The 23,261-nt window shown below is 34.0% G+C and overlaps 1 protein-coding gene across 1 annotated transcript; it reads right to left on the bottom strand.

The window, feature by feature from the left end:
- Nucleotides 1–18,291: 18,291 nt before the first annotated feature.
- LOC114263558 (transcription factor TCP15) lies at nucleotides 18,292–20,008 on the bottom strand. Its single transcript, XM_028204118.2, has one exon. The coding sequence runs from the start codon at nucleotides 19,709–19,711 to the stop codon at nucleotides 18,587–18,589; it is 1,125 nt and encodes a 374-aa protein (XP_028059919.2). The 5' UTR covers nucleotides 19,712–20,008; the 3' UTR covers nucleotides 18,292–18,586.
- Nucleotides 20,009–23,261: the final 3,253 nt, after the last annotated feature.

Here is a 23,261-nt window from a genome sequence, read left to right as displayed (position 1 = left end):
CACTTATTATGTGCTAAAAATATAATTTAGTCATGAAAAGTGATATCTCGCCGAGTAATGCCTTGGATCCTCCATTGATGTGTTGTATGGTTGAGTCATTATCATTAATTTATTTCTCATCTTATCTCTTTTAATTCTCATTGCTAGGCCACAGTGCATTATGCAACTCTTGGTTTCACGACTCTCTTTCATCTTAGGGTGCGTTTGATTGGGGATCAAGGGGGACTATTTACTATTTGGATTGTAATCTATTGGAAGTGGATAATTCGGTGTTTATTTTTTTTTAAGTCCGCCAGACATGTAGTCCGGCCGAACTCTTTATCTCCCATATGTGGGATTATACTGTCCAGGAGGGGGGTGTAGGACAATTTTCATGGGATAATTTACTGTTGGGATTAGGTGGTGAAATGACTAGTTTGACCATCTACTATTTAATTATGCATTATATTTAGTAAAATTTAATAAAATTTAAATGTCTCAATTTAAAAATAAAATAATTTTATTTAACTTTTTGTTGATGTTTTATTTATTTAAATTTTTAAAATAATTTTTTATAGATATTTTATTGATGTTTTATTTTAAAATTTTGCTTATATTTTATTTAATTTCATTATTTAAATTTTAATAGATGTTGATTTAATTTCATTATTTCATTATTATTATTTTTTAAAATAAATTTATTTAAAATTTTAATGAAAAAAATAACATATATTTTTATTGATATTTTATTTATTTTTTTAAAAAAAATAAATTTATTTAATTGTGTAAAAAATAAAATAAAATAAATTTTTATTTAATCTAGCTAAAAATAATTAAAATATTAAAAAAATGTTTAATATTGTCATTACTTAGTAAACAATTGAAAAATGGTAAAATAGTTTTTTGCTCATTTATCCTATCCAGTCTGTCCAACCAAACATTGGATTCACTAAAAATAGTCATTTCCAGACATCTAATTCATGAGAAAACAAACACGGGATACACATCCAACTCAACCAAATAGTCCGGGGGATTCATAGTCCTAGGATTCACTACAAGAAAAGGGCTTTATAACACGAAAGCATTTGCAATGGCATCACTTACCGTCGCAAAAAGTGATTTTTTGTGATGGCACCACTTGTCGTCGCAAATGAATGGGGTTTTTAGCGACGACATCCCTTCTTGTCACAAAAAAACAACTTTTTGCGACGGTAACCCCTGTTGTCACAAATAAAGCTGTTTTTTGCGATGGCATGAACTGTAGTCGCAAATAAGAGAGTTTTTTGCGACGGTAATAGGTGCCTATAGCGACCCCGGGTCTCTACCTGACTGTCAGGGTATTCTGGATCTGAATCTTGTTGTTTGATGCTACCGGTTATGTCTTTCTTCCTTACACCTCTTGAATTTGAGTTTTGAAATGACTTGAGCGTACTTAGAACAGGTTGGTTGCCTTTCGGTCTAGAATCTTGTTGCCCAAAATTTTGGTCTTCTGCTCAAGCGGGCCTTCTTGCGCTCGAGCAGAGTTTGCAATCTTTTAGTATCGGGTGTCTCTGCAAAAGTGTTGCAAGAGTGTTTTTCACGCTCGAGCGGAGTTTCTTATGTTCGAGTGTCTGAGCTCGAGCAACCCTTATGGCGCTCAAGCGTCTGTCTGCAATTTGTGAAATGCTGGACAGGTGTAATCCACGCTCGAGCGGTGCTCTTTACGCTCGAGCGAGTTGTTGTTGTTGTGTCTGACGCTCGAGCGTGAAACTATCTGCTCGAGCGGACTGTGCGTATATCAGATCGTAAAAATGACTTTTTACATAACTTTTTTCCATCTCTTTTCATCCAAACCCTAAGTTGAGAGCTTCTCTCTCTAGAAATACTCTCTCTATATATATTTGACCTAGATCTAGTGGTCTTCTCACCCTCCTTCCTTAGACAAAAAGATTGAGCTCTTCACAATCTTCATTTCCATCCAAGAAGAAGTGGGATTTGCCATTTTGGGAAGCTTCACCTTTGTCTAGCCCTTCTCCTTGGGCTTCTACTTGGAGGTAGGGATTTCTTGAGTTATATATACAAGTTTTGCTAGATTAATGTTGATTTAAAAAGGGTTTTGAAGTTTTGAGTTGATTTCTTTGATTTTGATTTCAAAATGAAGAGGGTCTTGAATGTGAGTTTGTATTTCAACCTTTTACTATTATTTTGTGGGTTTTCCTCTATTAAACTCATGGAAAATCGTGTGAGGGAGTTCCTATAAGAAAATGATGGAGTTTTGTTTTTAATAAAAAAACCCTAGAAATTGGGGATTTTCTTAAAAAGTAGAAAGGCCTATGGAAGTTCTTCTTTTCTTGTGATTGAAGGATGAATGAGCATTGATTTTATGACGTAGTTGCTAATAGCAATTTCTTGATGTATGTATAAAATGGAGGTCCATTTTTAAAGTCCATTGATAAATGTATATATGTGTAGAGTTATAAGATGGCAAGTTGTTAAGTGCCATGGATGATGTAAAAATGTTTGATATTAATGAAATGGGAAAATAAAGTGAAAGATGACATGATGGACATATTGAAAGGGTTGATCAGGATGAATCATTGTTGAGAAATTGTGATGGTGTGTTGAAGATACATGATTATTTTGCGAAATGAGAAACGTATTTGTGAAAGTGAGAAAAGTATTGTTTATTATTGTTGTTAAGGCATTTTGAAAATAGAGAAGTGTTATGAGATATTAATTATTGCCTCTCATTTCCATTTGATTTAATATCACCATTGTCTATGAAGTGAATTATTACCATTGTTGCATTCTCATCATGTTTACTTGAGAAGGATTATATTGTAATGAGAACTAATGGAAATGTGTATGGGGTAAATACGTTGGTAAGTCCGGATAGGGGGTGTAGATGAATTTGATAAGTTGGCTTGAGTGTCCAGGGTGAAAGACCTGAAAGTCGTGCGAATAGGTGTCGAGCCTTCCGGTTAATACCGGTAAAAATGGCAGTTTGGTAGTACTCGTAGAGTCTACTTGCAGACACCAGCCTAGGAATTACCAGTGTCGTATTTACCGCCCCTGGTGATTTAAATATTGAAAGTTTGAAATTGATGAGATTGCATAACATTATTGAGAACATGGTGATTTTGAAATAGTGCGTTGAAATAAAATTTTCCTTCAATGTGGGCACTTGCATGGCATTACATATGCATTTTTTTCTAACGTTGATGGTATTGGCATAACTGTATATACTTTGTGAGGAATCTCTACTGGGCTTTATGCTCACCCCTATGAGAATTGGTGCAGGTAAAGATGTGGTGACCCGCCAAGCTAAAAGCGTGGAAATGTTTGAAGAAGAGTAGTTTGACTCTTATTTTGTTGTGATATTTGTTGTAAGCCAAGGGCTAATGTGTTTGGGGTCCGAGAGACCATTATGTGTAACCGGGCTATTGCCTTGGAACTTGTAAGCCCTTGAGGGCCTTATTTGTTGTGATTTAATGATTTCTTTTATATGCAATTGGATCATGTACTAGTTTGTAAATAAATGTATAATGGCATGTGAGAATACCTTGGTAAATATTGGAACCGTGCACATGAATTTGAGCAATATCTCATTTGGAAGTGGTTGATGTAATAGTTTTGTGAGTTTATTTTCGGGGCGTGACAGTGCCGTTGCAAAAAAAAAAAAAAAAAAGGGAGAGAGAGAGAGAGAGAGAAAGTGAGACTATTTTGATAAGACGGCATTAGAAGTAAAATGCCATCGCAAAAAACTGAAATTTTTGTAGTGTTTCATCCATTTTTTCATCTTCCTGTCTCTCTTTATCTCTCTCTCTCTCTCGCTTATCTCTCGCATTTTTTTTTTCACTAATTTTTTTAATATTTTAAGTTTTTATTTTTATTTTTAAATACACATAACATAAATACACTTAAAAAGTATAATATTTGTGAAAAAAATCTTTAAAAAATTCTCTCTCTTTCTCTCTCACACTCATCACTCTCTGTCTATCTGTCTCTCTCTCTCTCCCCCACTATGCTCGTGTTGCTCACTCTCTCCCTCCTCTCTTCTTGATTTATCGATCTCTTTCTTGATTTATCGATCTCTTTTTTTTCTCTCTCTTCTCTTTCAATCGCTCATCTCTTATTTCTCTTAATCACTTGTCGAAAGAGAAAAAAGTCAAAAAATGAAATAGGCCTCTCTCCCTTGCTCATCTCTCTTCTCTCTATCTCTCTCTCTCTTTCTCTCTTACTCATCACTCTGCTCTCTGGCTCGCTCATCTCTCTATCTCTCTTGCTCACCTCTCTTCTCTCTCTCTATATATATCTCTCTCTCTCTCTTTGTCTATCTCTCGCTCATTTTGTTTCTCTCTCTTTTTTTTCCTCTCTCTCTCTCACTCATCACTCTTCTCTATAGCTCTCTTATCTCTCTTCGCTCTCTATCTTTCTTGCTCATCTTTCTTCTCTCTCTATATATATATATATATATCTCTTGTCCATCTCTTTTTGCTGTCTTTCTCTTTCTCTCTTTCTGTTTATCTCTCGCACATCTTTTTTCTCTCTCTGTCTCTCTATCTCTCTCTCTCTCACTCATCTCTCTTCTCTCTCAATCGTTCATTTCTCTCAATCACACTCTTCTCTTTCTTTGAGCCCATTGTTATTGAAAGAGAAAAAAGTTAAAAAATGAAATGGGTCTCTCTCTCTCTCTCTCTCTCTCTCGCTCATTCTCTCATCTCTCTTCTCTATCTCTCTCACTCTCTCAGTCTCCCTTGCTCATCTCTCTTCTCTTTTTTTTGTCTCTCTCTATATCTGTCTTGCTCATCTCTTTCCTCTCTCTCTCTCTCTCTCTCTCTCTCTCTCTCGCTGATCATCTCTTGTTTCTCTCTCTTCCTAGCTTTCATTGTGCGCATAATGGACACTGAGTTTTTTTTTTTTTTTTTGTGACGGCAACCTTCACCCGTCGCAAATAAAGGTTATCAGCGACAGCAATACCCCCGTTTCAAAAAAAAATTACTCCCTCTGTCCCAAAATATTACTCCCTTATTTCATTTTTTATTGTCTCAAAATATTAGTCCCTTTCCAAAAATCAAGAAATAAAATAATATGAGTTTATTATTTTGCCCTTCTTTTAAATTCATTAATAATACAAAAAGTACAATTATTACCATTGATATTCCAAAAAAAAATGTATTATCAAAAGGTAATTTTGAAAATTTAATATTTTAAAATATAATAATTGTACTATCAGAAAAAATTGGATTCTCCAAAAGAGACCATTATTTCGGGATAGAGGGAGTAGTTAAACGCCATCGTTTTATTGTTTAGGGCCTGTTTGGTGACCATTTCATTTTCAATTTTCAGTTTATATTTACAAAAATTTTAAAAACTGTCATAAAAATTTGTTCGATAATTTTTTTGGTTCATAAGTGGTTGTCTCAGTTTATAAATTTGAGGAAAAAACGTAAAATCAAAAAATAAGTTTACGTTGATTTTTAAACAGAAATTTAAAAGTTTGACTATCAATTTGTTTTTCAATTAATTTTTTTTTCCAATAATTTTTTTTCTTTGTAGTTTATATTTTTCTAAAAATAAACAAAAACCAGTTTATAAAATTTTAGTAAACATAAACCAAAAACGTAAACGTTACCAAACACTACCTTAAATTTTCATTTGTGACGGTTATACTTGATGTCGCAAAAAAAATAAAAATAAAAAACTCAAAATCTAATTCGCGCTCATTTTCCCCCCCTCAACCAAAAATCCCCCAATCTCAAATCCCTAATCTTTTGAACCAAATATCCTCTCTCTCTCTCTCTCTCTCTCTCTCTCTCTCTCTCTCTCTCTCTCGACTGTGAGCATGGCAAACAATGGCGTCGAGCGACGGCAAGCAGCGTGAGACGGCGAGCAGCGGCAGACGATAATGGTCTAGTGTTTGGTTGGTGATTGGGAGTCTTCTTTCTCATTCATAGTTCTTTAATCTCCTTGAAATATGTGCACTTTTTTTTGTGGATTAGGTCTCTAAGATCGCAGTTGAGCTTTTGTATTTGATTTGTTGAAATTCATTCCATGGTTTTAGCTATTTTATTTGCATTTCTGCCTCTATTTGCTCATACTTGCATGTAGGTATTTTATTTGGTTATCATTTTAGTAATTTGAGCTAGATATGTTCATTTGACATATTTATAAATGTTCTTTCTGAAATTGTGTCTTGTTTGTGAATACTCACTCAAACTTGAGTCACAAAATATGTGTTTGTAATTGGTAGTGAGTACTTCAGAAAGAAAAAAAAATAAAGAAAGAAGAGTTATTTATTTATTTTATATCATATGTATGAAAAATGCTTAAGACCCCTAAAGTTTCACCCTAGATTTTCCCTAATGACACTACAAGAAAATGCACTTTTGGCGACTAATGTTTTAGTCGCCAAAAGCATTGATTTTAGTCGCCGAAATGCTTTGCCGACCAAAAATTTTGGTCGCTAGCTTTGTCGCGGATACATCGTCGGCGAAGGTATTGGCAACTAAATTTTTTTTAGTCGCCAAAAGTCCAAAAGAATGGTGACTAATATTTTAGTAGGCAAAAGGAGCAACTATTAGCGATTAAAAGTGCCTTAGTTGCTGATGAGTCATATTGGCAACTAACATATTAGTCACCCAAAGGGTACATCAAGTCATTCAACTCACATCTTCAGCTACTAAATCTTTTGTCGCCAAAAAATTCAATTATCTACGGCGACCAAATTAATAGTCGCCAATAGTGTTATTTTTAGCTACTAAATCTTTTGTTGCGGAAGGGTTGATTCTAGTTTAGCTACTACACAGCTTAGTCGCCCATGACATATAATTTATGTTTTGGCGATTGAATATGTCGTCGTCAAAAGTGTTTTCAGTTTTACCTACTAAACAATTAGTCGCCAAAATTGTTTTCAATTTGTTTTGGCTACTAAATATTTAGTCGCCGAAAGATTTATTTCTTTTTTTGGCTACCAATTGTTTTGTCACCAAAAACGTCATTTTTTATTTTTGTTTTTCTTTTCATTTTAATAAATTTTTTCACAACCTGTATATATCTACTGCAACCTGTAATAGGTATACAAACAAATCAATATATATATTATCACCTATTCCGTAATGCATGTTTCACTTACAACCATCAAACAAAAAAGAACACCTTACAATGTAAACTTATATACAAACCAACTAATATATTTCAATTACAAATAATAACGTCATACATTCCAAATATGTTACCAAAACAATGTCCTTTATACACAAAACATTTTTACTATACTATGCATTGTAATGACCATTTGGCATGGTACAAATTACCATGGTAATATGTACCATGACAAAAGGTAATCTATATATACCACCAGAGCAATTAATACAAGTTCCAAAAATACTATGTACCCCGCCAAAAATTATATATACGATTCATCCAAATTCCACACAAAAAGTAGAGGATGACCAAAAACTTCCCAACTTTGCAAAACTGTGAATTATCTTCTGGAAAAAAAAAAAAAAAAAAAAAAAAAAAAAAAAAAAAAAAAAGATACCAATTCTTTAGGATTTTGTATCATATCTCATGTTTGAAATGCTTTTGGATTAAGAGGGGATAGTACAATCCTATATTATTCTATCACATGTTTGTTTGAAATTACTAGACATTTACTACATGGGGTAAAACATAGATGGGGTCTTTTAAATCTTTTTACATGTTAGTCTGCACTCACTAGGAATCAATATATGAACTATATCAAAATCGGACCATCAATCTGGAACTCAATTTCCCATCAAATAAACATATTACAAAGTATAGGGAAACAGTAAACACAACAATGATCATCACAGCATTCAATTCCAAAAAGAAAAAAAAATTAAGAAAAGAAAATATCACAAGAATCATCAAAGTAATAGAACAAAATTAATATATATATATATATATATATGCATGCATATATCTATAGTGTTAGTTTGGAATATTCCTGAAACAGAGGCACATTTGGTCATATAGTTCAACAATCCAAAATCGAGAATCAGAAATCCACAATCCGAAATTTCAACCAAACCCATTCACGAAATCAGAAAAAGTCCTAAAAAATTGATTACGAAATCAACAGAAAATGAAAGAAAACAAATATATAAAAACCCTACAGAAATCGTGAGACACGGGGATGGGAGAGACAGCGAGAAAGAGATACAAACAGACAGACACAGATCGACAGAGAGGGAGAGAGATGAGAGAGAAATACCTGTAATCAATGGTGGGGCCTATTTACAGTGGTCGTGGTGGCGAGCGCCGATGGCCAGCGATGGTGATGATCGACGGTGGTGAGCGGCGGTGAGGTTTGGTATCGAGTGCTCTTTATGTTAGTGTGTGAGACAAAAAAAAAAAAAAATGTATCTGTGTAATATATATACTGGGCGCCAACATTAATGAGTTTCCCTCTAAAAAAATTTCGAAGCTTTAGCGACTAAATGATTATTTGTTGCCAAATATCCTTAACAGCGACTAAAAATTGGTCGCCAAAAGCATCATATTTGGCTACTAATTTGAAATTGTCATCGGCAATGTTTAATATACAGCCACTAACTTAGTTGTGGTCACCAAAAATTCATCAAAATGCGCCCATTTTTTGGCGACAAACATTTTTTGGCGCAAAATGTTATTATACGGCTACTAAATGAAATTTTAGTAGCGTAAACTGGTTGCAAACAGCGACTAAAACTAAGTTTGGTCGCCAATAAGACTATATGGTGACTAAAATAATTTAGTAGCTAAAAAGATTAAATGAATGCCGACTAAATGAGGTTTTTAGTGGCCCAATATGCTGCTTTTGGCAACTAAAATTGTTTTGGTCGCCAATTTTAGTCGCCAAATGTGCAGTTTGTTGTAGTGTGACGTGGATTGTTGTATGTTTATTATTGATTTGTTTAGGTATCAATCAACCAACTAAAATTAATACCAAACCCCTTGTCAGGTTAGGATGGGGATGTGTGAAATTAGGCGTCCTATTTTAGGAGTCTCTAGTATTACTTGTGTGTATAAATTATTATCTATTTAGTCATTTGAGCTATAGATATGTCCATTTGACATATAAAATGTACTCTTAAAGGCAATCACTCAAAATTTTGCCCAAATTTGAGTGAAATGAACCACTCCACTGGACAAACTCGTATTTAAGCATAAATTTGAAACCCAAAATATTTCCATGAAAATTTTGAGTAAAACTCAATTTGTATAAGTTTAGTTCAGTGAGTGAAGGTTGTTTTAAGTGATTTTTATCCAAATTTAAGTTTGATATATAGTATGGAGTCAAGGATTGGAGATACCCCAAGAAAACTGTCTTGTTTGTGAATATTCTCTTATCTCTCTCAAACTTAAGTCTCAAATATATATGCATGTAATTGGTAGTAAGTACTTTAGAAAGAAGAAAAAAATGGTATTTTATATATTATATTATAACATATATATAAATTCATTTATTGTACATTGAAAATAAAATGGAGTGATCTCTTCTTGCTCCCTTCTACCTTATATCTCTGCTTATTTGCTTTTGATATGAAATGAAAGTACATGGTAAATAGAGAAACATTACTCTTACTGTTATCTGATCATCATTGGATCATGTGCATTTAGTAGCATGGCGGAGATGTGACTGCTTCGGTTTACTATAATAATTTAATTGAATCTAGTGCCTGAACTACTAATGGATACAAATATAGTAGGTAGTTGAATCTTGATTGCTCCCTTAGCTATTAATATGAGATTTTGAGTGGTTAAAAAATACAGGCATTTTGATGTGTTCATGGTATCATAGATATGAAAGTGTGTTTTAGATTTGCTTTTGCTTATTTATTCATATGGGCTAGAATTTAACCACACAAAGAAGAAAAACACAAGGTGTAAAAGGTCATGTCTACCATTAACATTGAATTCAACCTCATGAAAAGGTTTCAAGTAACATTTTTGTCATTCTTTTTCAGCCTCATGAATTCGAGGTGTTGACCCCCCAAAATCACCACACCGCGTCGAATTAGCACAAAACTTGGCACACATGACCGCCTAGGCACGAGAGACTTGTGGGAGAAGACAGGACTCGAATCGGGTTCCCGGTTTGGGAGTTAGAGCCAGATTTCATTCTAGGCAAACTAGTTCCTTAAGAAACTTTGAATTCGAGGTGTTGACGTCCCAAAATCACCAAATAACATCGGATTGGCATTGAACTTGGCACACACTACTGCCTAGGCACGAGAGACTTATGGGAGAAGACGAGACTCGAATCGGGTTTTTGGTTTGAGAGTTAGAACTGGATTTCACTCTAGGCAAACTAGTTCCTTAAGAAATTTAGAATTCGAGGTTTTGACGCCCTAAAATCATCAAACGGTGTAGGATTAGCACGAAACTTGGCACACACGACAGCCTAGGCATGAAAGACTTGTGGGAGTAAACAGTACTCAAATCGGGTTCCCGGTTTGGAAGTTAGAGCCAGATTTCACTTTGGGCAAACTAGTTTCTTAAGAAACTTAGAATTCAAGGTGTTGATGTCCCAAAATCACTAAACAGTGTCGGATTAGCACGAAACTTGGCACACACGACCGTCTAGGCACGAGAGACTTGTGGGAGAAGATGGGACTCGAATCGGATTCCCGGTTTAGGAGTTAGAGCCGGATTTCACTCTAGGCAAACTAGTTCCTTAAGAAACTTAGAATTGGAGGTGTTGACGCTCTAAAATTACCAAACAGCATCGGATTAGCACGAAACTTGGCACACAAGCCCGCCTAGGTATGAGAGACTTGTGGAAGAAAACGAGACTTGAATCGGATTCCCGGTTTGGGAGTTAGAGCCGGATTTCACTCTAGGCAAACTAGTTCCTTAAGAAACTTAGAATTCGAGGTGTTGACGCCCTAAAATCACCAAACGGCGTCGGATTAGTATGAAACTCGGCACACACGACTGTCTAGGCATGAGAGACTTGTGGGAGAAGACAGGACTCGAATCGGGTTCCTGGTTTGAGAGTTAGAGTCGAATTTCACTCTAGGCAAACTAGTTCCTTAAGAAACTTAGAATTCGAGGTATTGATGTCCCAGAATCACCAAATAGCGTCGCATTAGCACGAAACTTGGCACACACGACTTCCTAGGCACGAGAGACTTGTGAGAGAAGACGAGACTCGAATCGGGTTTCCGGTTTGAGAGTTAGAGCCGAATTTCACTCTAGCCAAATTAGTTCCTTAAGAAACTTAAAATTCGAGGTGTTGACGGCCCAAAATCACCAAACGGCGTCGGATAAGCACGAAACTTAGGACACACAACTACCTAGGCACAACAGACTTGTAGGAGAAGACAGGACTCGTAATTGGGTTTCCAGTTTGGGAGTTAGAGCCGAATTTCACTCTAGGCAAATTAGTTCCTTAAGAAACTTAGAATTCGAGGTGTTGACGCTCCAAAATCACCAAACGGCGTTGGATTAGCATGAAACTTGGCACACACAACCGCCTAGGAACAAGAGACTTGTGGGAGAAGACAAGACTTGAATCGGGTTCCCGGTTTGGGAGTTAGAGCCGAATTTCACTCTAAGCAAACTAGTTCCTTAAGAAATTTAGAATTCGAGGTGTTGACGCCCCAAAATCACCAAACGGTTTCAGATTAGCATGAAACTTGGTACAGACGACCGCCTAGGCACGAGAGACTTGTGGGAGAAGACGGGACTCAAATTGGATTCTCGGTTTGGGAGTTAGAACCGGATTTCACTTTAGGCAAACTAATTCCTTAAGAAACTTACAATTGGATGTGTTGACACCCCAAAATCACTAAACGACGTCGAATTAGCACGAAATTTGGCACACACGACCACCTAGGCACGAGAGACTTGTGGTAGAAGATAAAACTCGAATTGAGTTCCCGATTTGGGAATTAGAGCCGGATTTCTATCTAGGCAAAATTATTTACTTAATTATCTTTGTAATTGTATAGTAGTTAAATTTTTATGTTTTTTTTGTAATTTACATATTAACAGATAATTATTTTGTCATTAATTATTTTATTTTTTGTTTTCAGATATTTCCCGAGTAGGAGTTTGGTTCTTGTGGAATGCATGCCTATGAAGAATACGACTAACTTTTGTTTTTGGTACCCACGGAAAATTATGAGGAAAACTTTTAATTTTGGTTTGTGTTATTTTGAATTATGAACAACATTATGTATTTAATCATTATGTATGTATTATGGAACATTATGTAGTGGTGTAATTTTGTTGATATGTAGTTATGAGTGCAATAATATTTTTATTATGGAGAAATTGTTATTTCTATACAAGAATTTTTATATTATTATGCAATTAGTGGTTTCTTTTTCAATTGTTTTTCATTTGATATAGGTAATTTTAATACTTTTAATAATTTTCTTGTAGTTTTTTTTTTTTCTTTTTTTGTGATGGCACCACACCGTCGCAAAAAATAGGTAATTTTAATATTTTTAATAATTTTCTTGCATTTTTTTTTTTGCGACGACACCACACCATCGCAAAAAACATTAGAACCATTGGCGACAATGGTCATGCCGTTGAAAAAAAAAAAAAAAAAACAATTCGCGATAGCATTTTTTGCCATCTCAAATAAAACTTTCAGCGACGATAAAACATTGCCGTCGCAAAATGTCTCAATTTTTTTACATATTATAGGCGATAGTAAAATGTCGTTGCAAAAAGTAACAATTGCTGTTGCAAAAAAAAGACGACTGTAAAACGCTTTTGCAACACCCTCTGTTATGACCCCTCCTTTGCCGTCGCTAAAAAAATGTTGAGACAGCATTAGGAGTTGCCGTCGCAAAAACCTGAAATTTTTGTAATAATTCAAGTCCGATAAATTCTAATCTCTCTTATCCAATCTGTCCAATCAAACACACCCTTATTGTAATAAAATTATGTTCTTTTTTTTTCTTTTTTTAAAAAGAAAAAATTACTGATGCTTATATAGCAAAGGGGGTATTACATCCTAGTGACATAGTTTTTTTTTTTTTTTTTTTTTACACAAATATAGAAATTATATCTCCATAACTTTTCATTTACACCTTATCACAGAATCACTTGCTCCCATATATTTTTGTAATTTTTTTTTTCTCTGTTTTGTGTTGTAATTCCCCCTATTGTAAAAAAACTGAAATCCATTGGTTGGTGGAATCATCATTAAATTAACATTTAGATGTAGAACCACAATTTTGGGTGATCTAACAGTTCTTTTATTTCTCTCTCTTTATTTCTGTCCAGTCAATCTCAAATCTATGTTCACGGACTAACAAACAGAGAAAGAAAGAAAAAAAAAAAAAAACACAAAAAAAAAAAGAGAACAGTGTACTTTTAACCTTCTAGTAGTAAATCTCCACTATGGGACCCAAATACATATTCTTCAACTCTATATTTCTGTCTTATTTTTTGGTTGTTTCTATGTATTAATTTTTTTTTTATTAGCAAAAAACATAAAAATTGTTTTGGTTGATTCTATGTACTTAATCACTTACTACCACATGATACATGATGAGTTTTTGAGTGTAGATGCTTCTAAATAGTGGTATTAATTGTGATGTAGTAGCAGTGTGGGAGTATCGGGCAAATATGTGAAATGGAATGATATGATTGTGAATTTTTAAAAAGCATCCACAAATTCCCTAATTTTTTTTAAAAAAAATTTATTGATATGCATATGAATTGTTTGAAAACTACATGGTCTCAATTGATAAGAAATCACTTGATAGCAATCCGCGTAGGACAAATTTTTTTTGATTAAAATAATCGGAAAAAAAAAAACGCCTAACCACATAATTCTTTTTATTTTCTCAAACTTTTTTTTTTATAAAAAAATAAAAAGTTAACTAAAATAGTTAATTACCAAATGAGATTCAGTACTCTCAATATCTTTTTTCGATGCTCTCAATATCTTTTTAAAAATAAAAACAAAAAATATCCAGATATGTATCGGTATGGTCGATATAATCATATATTAGACGATATCAACTCATATATTAGTGCATATATATATTAAAAATCTAAAATTTTGTTACTTATTACACTACAAGAAAAAACACTTTTGGCGACTAAATTTTTAGTCGCCAAAAGTCTTCTTTTAGTCGCCAAATGTAGGATTTTCACTTTTCCCGACTAAATATTTTAGTCGCCGTTGTGGTCGCCAATACATGGTCGGCAATACCTTTGGCGACTAAAGATTAGTTAGTCGGCAATATACAGGTCTTCAGCGACTAAAGTTTTAGTCGCCAATAGTCGATTCCATTTGTGAAATTAGACATTTAGCGACTAAAGTTTTAGTCGCCAATAGTGTTTTTTTTTTTATTATTTATACAATTGGCGACTAAAGTTTTCGTCGGCAATGTCACTCTTTTTTGGCGACCATAGCATTTTGTCGCCAAAAGCATTTTCCAAAAAAAAAAAAAAAATACCCACTGTGCCTCAGCAGCTCCCAAGCTTCGAACCTGCAACCTCCAAGCTCCAAACCTTAACAACACACGCCACCCCACTATGCCACTCAACCATCACATGAATATAATTGCAACTTATATTATTTATATATTACTTTCACCAGTATTAATACAACAAAATATATATAAATATAATTATATATATTCAAATATAATTTATGTAAAAAATAAATTATTTATTAAAAAAAATTTATCTCACTTTTGGCGACTAAATCCATTATTTAGTCACCAATTCTACAATTTTAGGCTACTAATTAATTTTGCAGTCGCTAAAAAAAAATGTTGCGCCTAAAAACACACCTTTTGGCGACTAAACCTGTTTTTAGTCGCCAAAAACGACCCCTTTTGGCTACTAAACTGAATTTTAGTCGCCAATACTCAGTTTTTAGCTACTAATTTTTTTTTGTAGCCAAAAAACTTCGCTTTCAGCGACTAATCTCGTTTTAGTCGCCAAAACACCTACCATCGGCGACCAATCTGCTTTTTAGTCGCCAAAACTAGCACCTTTGGCTACTAAATTGTTTTAGTCGGCAAAAACCATCACTTTTGGCGACGAAAATTGTGTTAGTCGCTGAAACCCATATAATAGGCGACCAAACTGATTTTTGGTCGCCAATACATATACATTTGGCTACTAAATGGTTTTAGTCGCCAAAAGACTTCATTTTCGGCGACTAAAATGGATTTAGTCGCCATTTGTGCAACTTTCAGCGACGAAATTCATTTTTTTAGTCGCCAATGGTGCTTTTTGTTGTAGTGTTAGTTAATATCTAAAATCCTACTTATTTGTCTCCCTATTTAAAACCTTAGGACGCACTAGTCATAATCAAAAATAAAAAATATAATGACATCTCGAATGGAGTAATTATTAATTAAATATTCCGGAATATCATGTGGCGTTCTCTGCGTGTTGGCCTCAATGAGTAACATAACAAATTTCTTTTATAAATTAAAGATGATGACTCACTTTTTTTAAATAGTTAAGAGAGATAAAATAATCCATTTAATGTGAATTATGATTTAAGATTGCGTAGGCTACTAACTCTACATGTTACATGGAGACTATGTAATGATACAATTTAGCAGACAAAATAGTCAATATCTTCAAACAGAGAGAAAGAGCTTATCATTATGAGTTTGTTAAAACAGTCTAAAACCCAAGGGTGGGAGTAACTGAGAAGCTAACAATGGAAGCTTGCATGCATAGCAGTATATCATATTAGTCTCTTTATTGAACCTAAAAGCATATATAAATGACAGCTAAGCCTTCAAAATATTAGCAAAACACAAACAAATAGCAAGAGATTGTTTAATTAATGGTTAGTCACAACCAACGGAGACACCTTGAGCCGAGCAGGGATCCTCTAGAGTGATTTTTTTCTAAAATTTCCTAGAGTGCTACATTGTGTGGTTGAGATTTACTGGCAAGTCACATCATGTGACTTGCCAGTAAATCTCAACCACACAATGTAGCACTCTAGAAAACTTTAGGAAAATTTCACTCTAGAGGATCCTTGGTGCCTTGAGCCAATACTAGCCAATATCATTATTCCTCATAGACTTCTCACATCAAAACCCTAAAAAAAACGCCTAACCACATAATTCTTTTTATTTTCTCAAACTTTTTTTTTTATAAAAAAATAAAAAGTTAACTAAAATAGTTAATTACCAAATGAGATTCAGTACTCTCAATATCTTTTTTCGATGCTCTCAATATCTTTTTAAAAATAAAAACAAAAAATATCCAGATATGTATCGGTATGGTCGATATAATCATATATTAGACGATATCAACTCATATATTAGTGCATATATATATTAAAAATCTAAAATTTTGTTACTTATTACACTACAAGAAAAAACACTTTTGGCGACTAAATTTTTAGTCGCCAAAAGTCTTCTTTTAGTCGCCAAATGTAGGATTTTCACTTTTCCCGACTAAATATTTTAGTCGCCGTTGTGGTCGCCAATACATGGTCGGCAATACCTTTGGCGACTAAAGATTAGTTAGTCGGCAATATACAGGTCTTCAGCGACTAAAGTTTTAGTCGCCAATAGTCGATTCCATTTGTGAAATTAGACATTTAGCGACTAAAGTTTTAGTCGCCAATAGTGTTTTTTTTTTTATTATTTATACAATTGGCGACTAAAGTTTTCGTCGGCAATGTCACTCTTTTTTGGCGACCATAGCATTTTGTCGCCAAAAGCATTTTCCAAAAAAAAAAAAAAAATACCCACTGTGCCTCAGCAGCTCCCAAGCTTTGAACCTGCAACCTCCAAGCTCCAAACCTTAACAACACACGCCACCCCACTATGCCACTCAACCATCACATGAATATAATTGCAACTTATATTATTTATATATTACTTTCACCAGTATTAATACAACAAAATATATATAAATATAATTATATATATTCAAATATAATTTATGTAAAAAATAAATTATTTATTAAAAAAAATTTATCTCACTTTTGGCGACTAAATCCATTATTTAGTCACCAATTCTACAATTTTAGGCTACTAATTAATTTTGCAGTCGCTAAAAAAAAATGTTGCGCCTAAAAACACACCTTTTGGCGACTAAACCTGTTTTTAGTCGCCAAAAACGACCCCTTTTGGCTACTAAACTGAATTTTAGTCGCCAATACTCAGTTTTTAGCTACTAATTTTTTTTTGTAGCCAAAAAACTTCGCTTTCAGCGACTAATCTCGTTTTAGTCGCCAAAACACCTACCATCGGCGACCAATCTGCTTTTTAGTCGCCAAAACTAGCACCTTTGGCTACTAAATTGTTTTAGTCGGCAAAAACCATCACTTTTGGCGACGAAAATTGTGTTAGTCGCTGAAACCCATATAATAGGCGACCAAACTGATTTTTGGTCGCCAATACATATACATTTGGCTACTAAATGGTTTTAGTCGCCAAAAGACTTCATTTTCGGCGACTAAAATGGATTTAGTCGCCATTTGTGCAACTTTCAGCGACGAAATTCATTTTTTTAGTCGCCAATGGTGCTTTTTGTTGTAGTGTTAGTTAATATCTAAAATCCTACTTATTTGTCTCCCTATTTAAAACCTTAGGACGCACTAGTCATAATCAAAAATAAAAAATATAATGACATCTCGAATGGAGTAATTATTAATTAAATATTCCGGAATATCATGTGGCGTTCTCTGCGTGTTGGCCTCAATGAGTAACATAACAAATTTCTTTTATAAATTAAAGATGATGACTCACTTTTTTTAAATAGTTAAGAGAGATAAAATAATCCATTTAATGTGAATTATGATTTAAGATTGCGTAGGCTACTAACTCTACATGTTACATGGAGACTATGTAATGATACAATTTAGCAGACAAAATAGTCAATATCTTCAAACAGAGAGAAAGAGCTTATCATTATGAGTTTGTTAAAACAGTCTAAAACCCAAGGGTGGGAGTAACTGAGAAGCTAACAATGGAAGCTTGCATGCATAGCAGTATATCATATTAGTCTCTTTATTGAACCTAAAAGCATATATAAATGACAGCTAAGCCTTCAAAATATTAGCAAAACACAAACAAATAGCAAGAGATTGTTTAATTAATGGTTAGTCACAACCAACGGAGACACCTTGAGCCGAGCAGGGATCCTCTAGAGTGATTTTTTTCTAAAATTTCCTAGAGTGCTACATTGTGTGGTTGAGATTTACTGGCAAGTCACATCATGTGACTTGCCAGTAAATCTCAACCACACAATGTAGCACTCTAGAAAACTTTAGGAAAATTTCACTCTAGAGGATCCTTGGTGCCTTGAGCCAATACTAGCCAATATCATTATTCCTCATAGACTTCTCACATCAAAACCCTAAAATTCTCACACCAAAATGGCATATATTCAAAACCCAAAATTACTCAAATGCGAGGCAATAAGATTGGAGCTTCTTGTTGCAACTTCCAAGCCCATACATGTACAAATAGATGTAAACAAAATAACATCATCAATCCATACATTTTTATTTTTTTTTATAATAATTAGGTGTTTGAACCAGCTTGGGCACAATCCTAACCCCCAATTATTTTTTTAGATAATTCGAAGTCAAGACCTTAAATCTTAACGCCAAAGTTTACTGCATGGCCAACGCTAAACCCATACACTTCTAATTGATCTAAGAGTGATGACTGTTTGTATCATGCCGATCATCTCCTCCATGATGCAAATTCAACCCACTTACCTGAGAGTCAGAACCACCTGCCGCCACAACTGGCCTAAACCCATTGATCGCTGCCAGCAACCCCAAATGCCTGTCTGCCACCACCGTCCCACTGCCGCCGCCACCACTACCACCACCGCCCAGACTCGATTGTTGGCCAGGCAAGAGAGCCATTGGGGCAGCAAAATTCATAAAATGTAGCCCGCTAGCACTCATAGAAGAAGGCAATGCCCATATCGGTTCACCACCACCACCACCACCACCACCAACCCCGTTAAGCAATTGGTTACTAGAATTGCTCATCATCCACATTGACCCCGGTGGCGACACCGCCCCATAGCTCCCCGGAATTGTACCAGAACTCGAATGCAACATGTAGCTCCCCGGATGATCTTGCTCCAGTGGCGGCCTTTTTGTCTCGTGCAACTCTAGTTGCTTGGCTTGTAACATGGAATTCAAAGTACTAGTATGAAAATTCAGCAATGTCGATGAATTCGATGAATTCTCTGCTGTCGGGGAGATTCCAGCGCCAGAGAAAAAAATCCTGCGCTGTGACTCTTCCACACTCCGTTCCCAATTGCTCTGCGGCCGCAATGATGCCGTGGAGAGATTCGGATCGAACAAACTCGTTCTAAAATGGGAAGAAGCTGACATACTAGACCCAGAACTCCGGAGAGATATATTAAGAGAACTGTAATTGGCCGGAATTGTTCCCGTTCCAGTGGCGGCAATCACTGCCGGCTCCGCCTGTTGGAGCAGCCACTCGATGGTCTCTCCATCGGACTTGTGGCCGAGCTCTCTTGTCAGCTGGAAAACCCTAGCGGCGCAAGTCGCCGGCATTCGGATCCTGCGGCCCCGGCCGTCCACTTTGGTGTGTCGGTCCTTCGTCGATGCCCTCTTCGGTGGCGGCTTCTTGGGTGGCGGTGTCGGATCCGCCACCACTTGCTGGCGGCTTGTGGTGGTTTCGCCCCCACTTTCGGCGGCGGAAATTGATTGTTTTTCTTCTTCTTCTTCTTTTTTCTCTAGTAATTGAAATGGGAAATTTGGCCAGCGCATACCATTTTGTGCTTCCATGATCATATGTATGAATACATGAAAATGATTATATATATTTTTTTGTAGCTAGTACATCTGTAGATTGACCCTCAATTTGATGATTTGTGGGTCTCTTTCTCTCTGTTTCTTTCTCTCTCCAAGAAGTATAGATTGGTGTAATTCCATTCATATGGGAGCTGGAGGCAGGTGGGTTGTTTGTTTTATCTCTCTAGATTGGAGGTGAGAGAGAGAGAAAGAGAGAGAGAGAGAGAGAGAGAAAAGATAAGGGAGGTAGTGGGGGAGCAAAGCTTTAAGCAACAAACACAATGAGTGGGAATTATATGGGGGGTGGGCTATGAGCCAATGAGAAGGAGTGTTCTTTATGAAAAATTTTGCTCTTATGAGGGTAGAACTGTCATTTTACATATATGGGAATTTTTATTTTTATTTTTAATTTTTTGGAAATTTTTGGGTCGTTTTTATTGTGGTTGGAGAGTCTCTGGATTCAGACTCCACGTGCGGTGCCCTTTTATCATTCAGTGGTGCCCTGTACAAAAATCATTTATAATGGTTATTTTGAAAAGGTGTTTAAAAGTTATTTTTTAATGTTTAATTTATTTATTTTTTATAAAAAAATTTTAAAAAATTAAAATATAATTTTTAATCATCTTCTCAAAACACTTTTGTGTCTCATATTTTTGGCCTCAGAATGCTATGAAGTGTTTGTACGATGAAAACTAAATTGGTATAATATAGATTTAAATATAAAATGAATTTAAATTATATATTGAAGTTTTAAAATGAAATTTATTTTTAATTTTTGAGATTATAGTATTACTAAAAATTATTTTGTGCTCATGATATTGTCCGTGTTTTTAATGTTTATGGTTCTATTATTTTCTTTGTTTAAAAAAATGAATATGTCTAATTGTATTTTCAAAAAATATATATACACACATATATATATATATATATATATATGATTAGTACTAGGGACAAGTCTAGGATTATGATTTTGGAGGGTTACTTTATAGTTTAAAATATTGGATGGGCTATTCTATATAATTTTGAAATTATCTAAAATAAATTTAAGAGTGCGAACTTCTATAATTTTAAATTATTTCCACATTTCTAATATAATATATGATATTTTTCAAATTTTTGGGAGTCCCCCCCATCCATCAATGCTTAGTACATTCGTGTTTTAAAATTTTATTTTAAAAATAAATAAAAAGAAGTTATTTATAAGAGGTGATTGTCGACCGTTAAAGGCAATCAATGAAAATAACTAGTAAAGGTGATTTTTGATAATCAAATGTGACCACTAATAGGAGATGGTTAGCGATGGCTATAGATGGTTGTCAACCATCAAAAGTTGTAGTTGGAGGTGATTGTTGACGGGTGTCATTGGCCAAAGATGGAGCGTGGTTAGATATGGTGGCCGATGATGATTAACTTATGAGCATTGGATGCTTAGGTGGTGATTTAGGCTGAATTTGAATTATAAATTTAAGTAAAAAATTAAAATTGAATAAAAAATTTATTTTTGAAATCAATTAAAAAATATATTTTAGGTTACAATAAAAATTTTAAATTATTTATAATTATTAAAAAATAAAAACACACCCAACAAATTTTTATTTATAATTTTCAAATTTATTATAAACGTAAACATTAGCAAACCAATCCCACGAGTTACACGACTAGGTTAGTTCTTACATTATCAGGTGTGAGTTTTCACGTGATCTTTTGATATTCACAAGCATTTTCATGCTTATTTTAGGTTAAAAAAATCCACAACAGTGTTAGGATATAAGAAATTTTTCTCAGAAAAAAGCTCATAAAAAATATTGAAGGAACGAGATTGATTTTAATAAGGGGCCCCTTTTCATAAATTTTTTTTTACTTATATTTTATTTAATTTATATTATTTTTTTATATTCCAATAAATCTTATGAGTGGCATAATTATCAAAATATCTCTAATAATATTCATATTTACAGTATAAATATTCTGTGATGTGAATGTCCACACTATCAATGTGAATGTTTATATCGTCAATATGAATATTCACACCATCAATGTCAATGTTCACACTATCAATGTAAACATTAATATGTCAATGTGAATATTTACATTGTAAAATATGAATGTTCACGTCACCAAATTGCTAACCGTTCGAAAAATATTTGTAAGGGTAGAAATGTCCACAAAATACTTTAAATATGAGAATTAGGATTTGGTAGGTCAAATGTTCAAATAATAAGACTTATTGGAATACAAGAATATCTTATGGATTAATTAGAATACAAACACTTGAAAAATGATTTTATAATAGATCTCCATTTTAATAAAGGTTCCATTATATATAATTTAGTCTCCGTTTGAGAAGTAGGTTGGCTTTTTAATTTTTTGACTTTTTTAGCTATTTTAACCTGGGCTAAAAGCTTGATTTGGGAAGAATTTTTTGACTTTTTTGAATTTTTTTGTGAGAAAATAGTGTAATGATTATGGATTGGATGTGATGTTTTGTTTGTTGTGGCTAAAATAGTCTATTTTGTCTTTTGTGGCTAAAATAGTCACAAAAGCCCTGGCCAAACGAAAAATTTAATTCACACATCAATATCCATAGTGAAACTTTAAATTTTTTTTGAGAAATGTTATGTACCTCAAATTTGAGCTTGCCTTGAATGGCTTGAATTTCATTTTATCGTTTGTCTGGCAAAAAAGCTGAAAGTCGCGATTGACAATGTGACAACTGTAGTAAACAAATGTTTCACCTGGTCGTCTGGGTGGTCGTCTGGTTAGTTGACCCGTGAACACCAATTTAAGTCATTTGAAGCAACTCAATTTGAGACACCAAGGATTTATGTTCCTTTTTTTAATATCGTAGAGTTTTTTATTCATAATTTTTTTTTTTTTTTTAAAAAAAAGTGTGGGATCCAATATCCTCCGAGTCAAAAAATAAAAAATAAAAAATTTAAATAAAGAAGAGATAATCAAATGGGTCCATCTCATTCTGGCAATCATTGCCATGATTCCCTCCTTGCTTTTCTTCTTAAACCATGGTTGGGGACCCAAATTCTACTAATAATGCCGTATGAAATTGGCTATAGGACTAACAATTTTTCAGACCAATGGAGCATCTCATAAGTTCGTTTAACAGGACATGGTGGCATGTCATTTTAATTCTAATAATAAAAGAAGTACATGGTGATTTTAATTTGATAAATTATAATTACAGTTTGGAAAACATTGTTTAAAATATAAATTATTTTATAATTGTAGAAATTATATATGTTTTTTCTTATCAGAATTTGTCTTTTAACAAAGTTAACATAAAACATGAAATTACTTAATTTCCCTTCAATGCAACAGTATCACAACGGTTAATTGAAATATATTACTGATATCATTAAAATTGTTAATTGATGTAATGGTTAATTAATAAAAGGGATTTTTAATGATAAATCCTATTTGGTAGTGTTCTAACCCAAGAAGTCCATGAAGGAAATTTATCCAACCTAATCTCATGGATTTATACCTTTATTCCATAAGGTCTTTTTTTTTTTTTTTTCTATTATTTTCTTAGAGT

The sequence above is a fragment of the Camellia sinensis genome, chromosome 5, assembly GCF_055761805.1.
Source record: "Camellia sinensis isolate YWXY chromosome 5, ASM5576180v1, whole genome shotgun sequence".
NCBI classification, from domain to species: Eukaryota; Viridiplantae; Streptophyta; class Magnoliopsida; order Ericales; family Theaceae; genus Camellia; species Camellia sinensis.
Note: the sequence above shows the minus strand (reverse complement) of the source record. Positions and strands in the feature narration are given on the sequence as shown.

Bases quoted from the DNA above. Each gene is read 5' to 3' on its own strand.
- LOC114263558 (XM_028204118.2), bottom strand. From the start codon at position 19,711: ATGATCATGGAAGCACAAAATGGTATGCGCTGGCCAAATTTCCCATTT.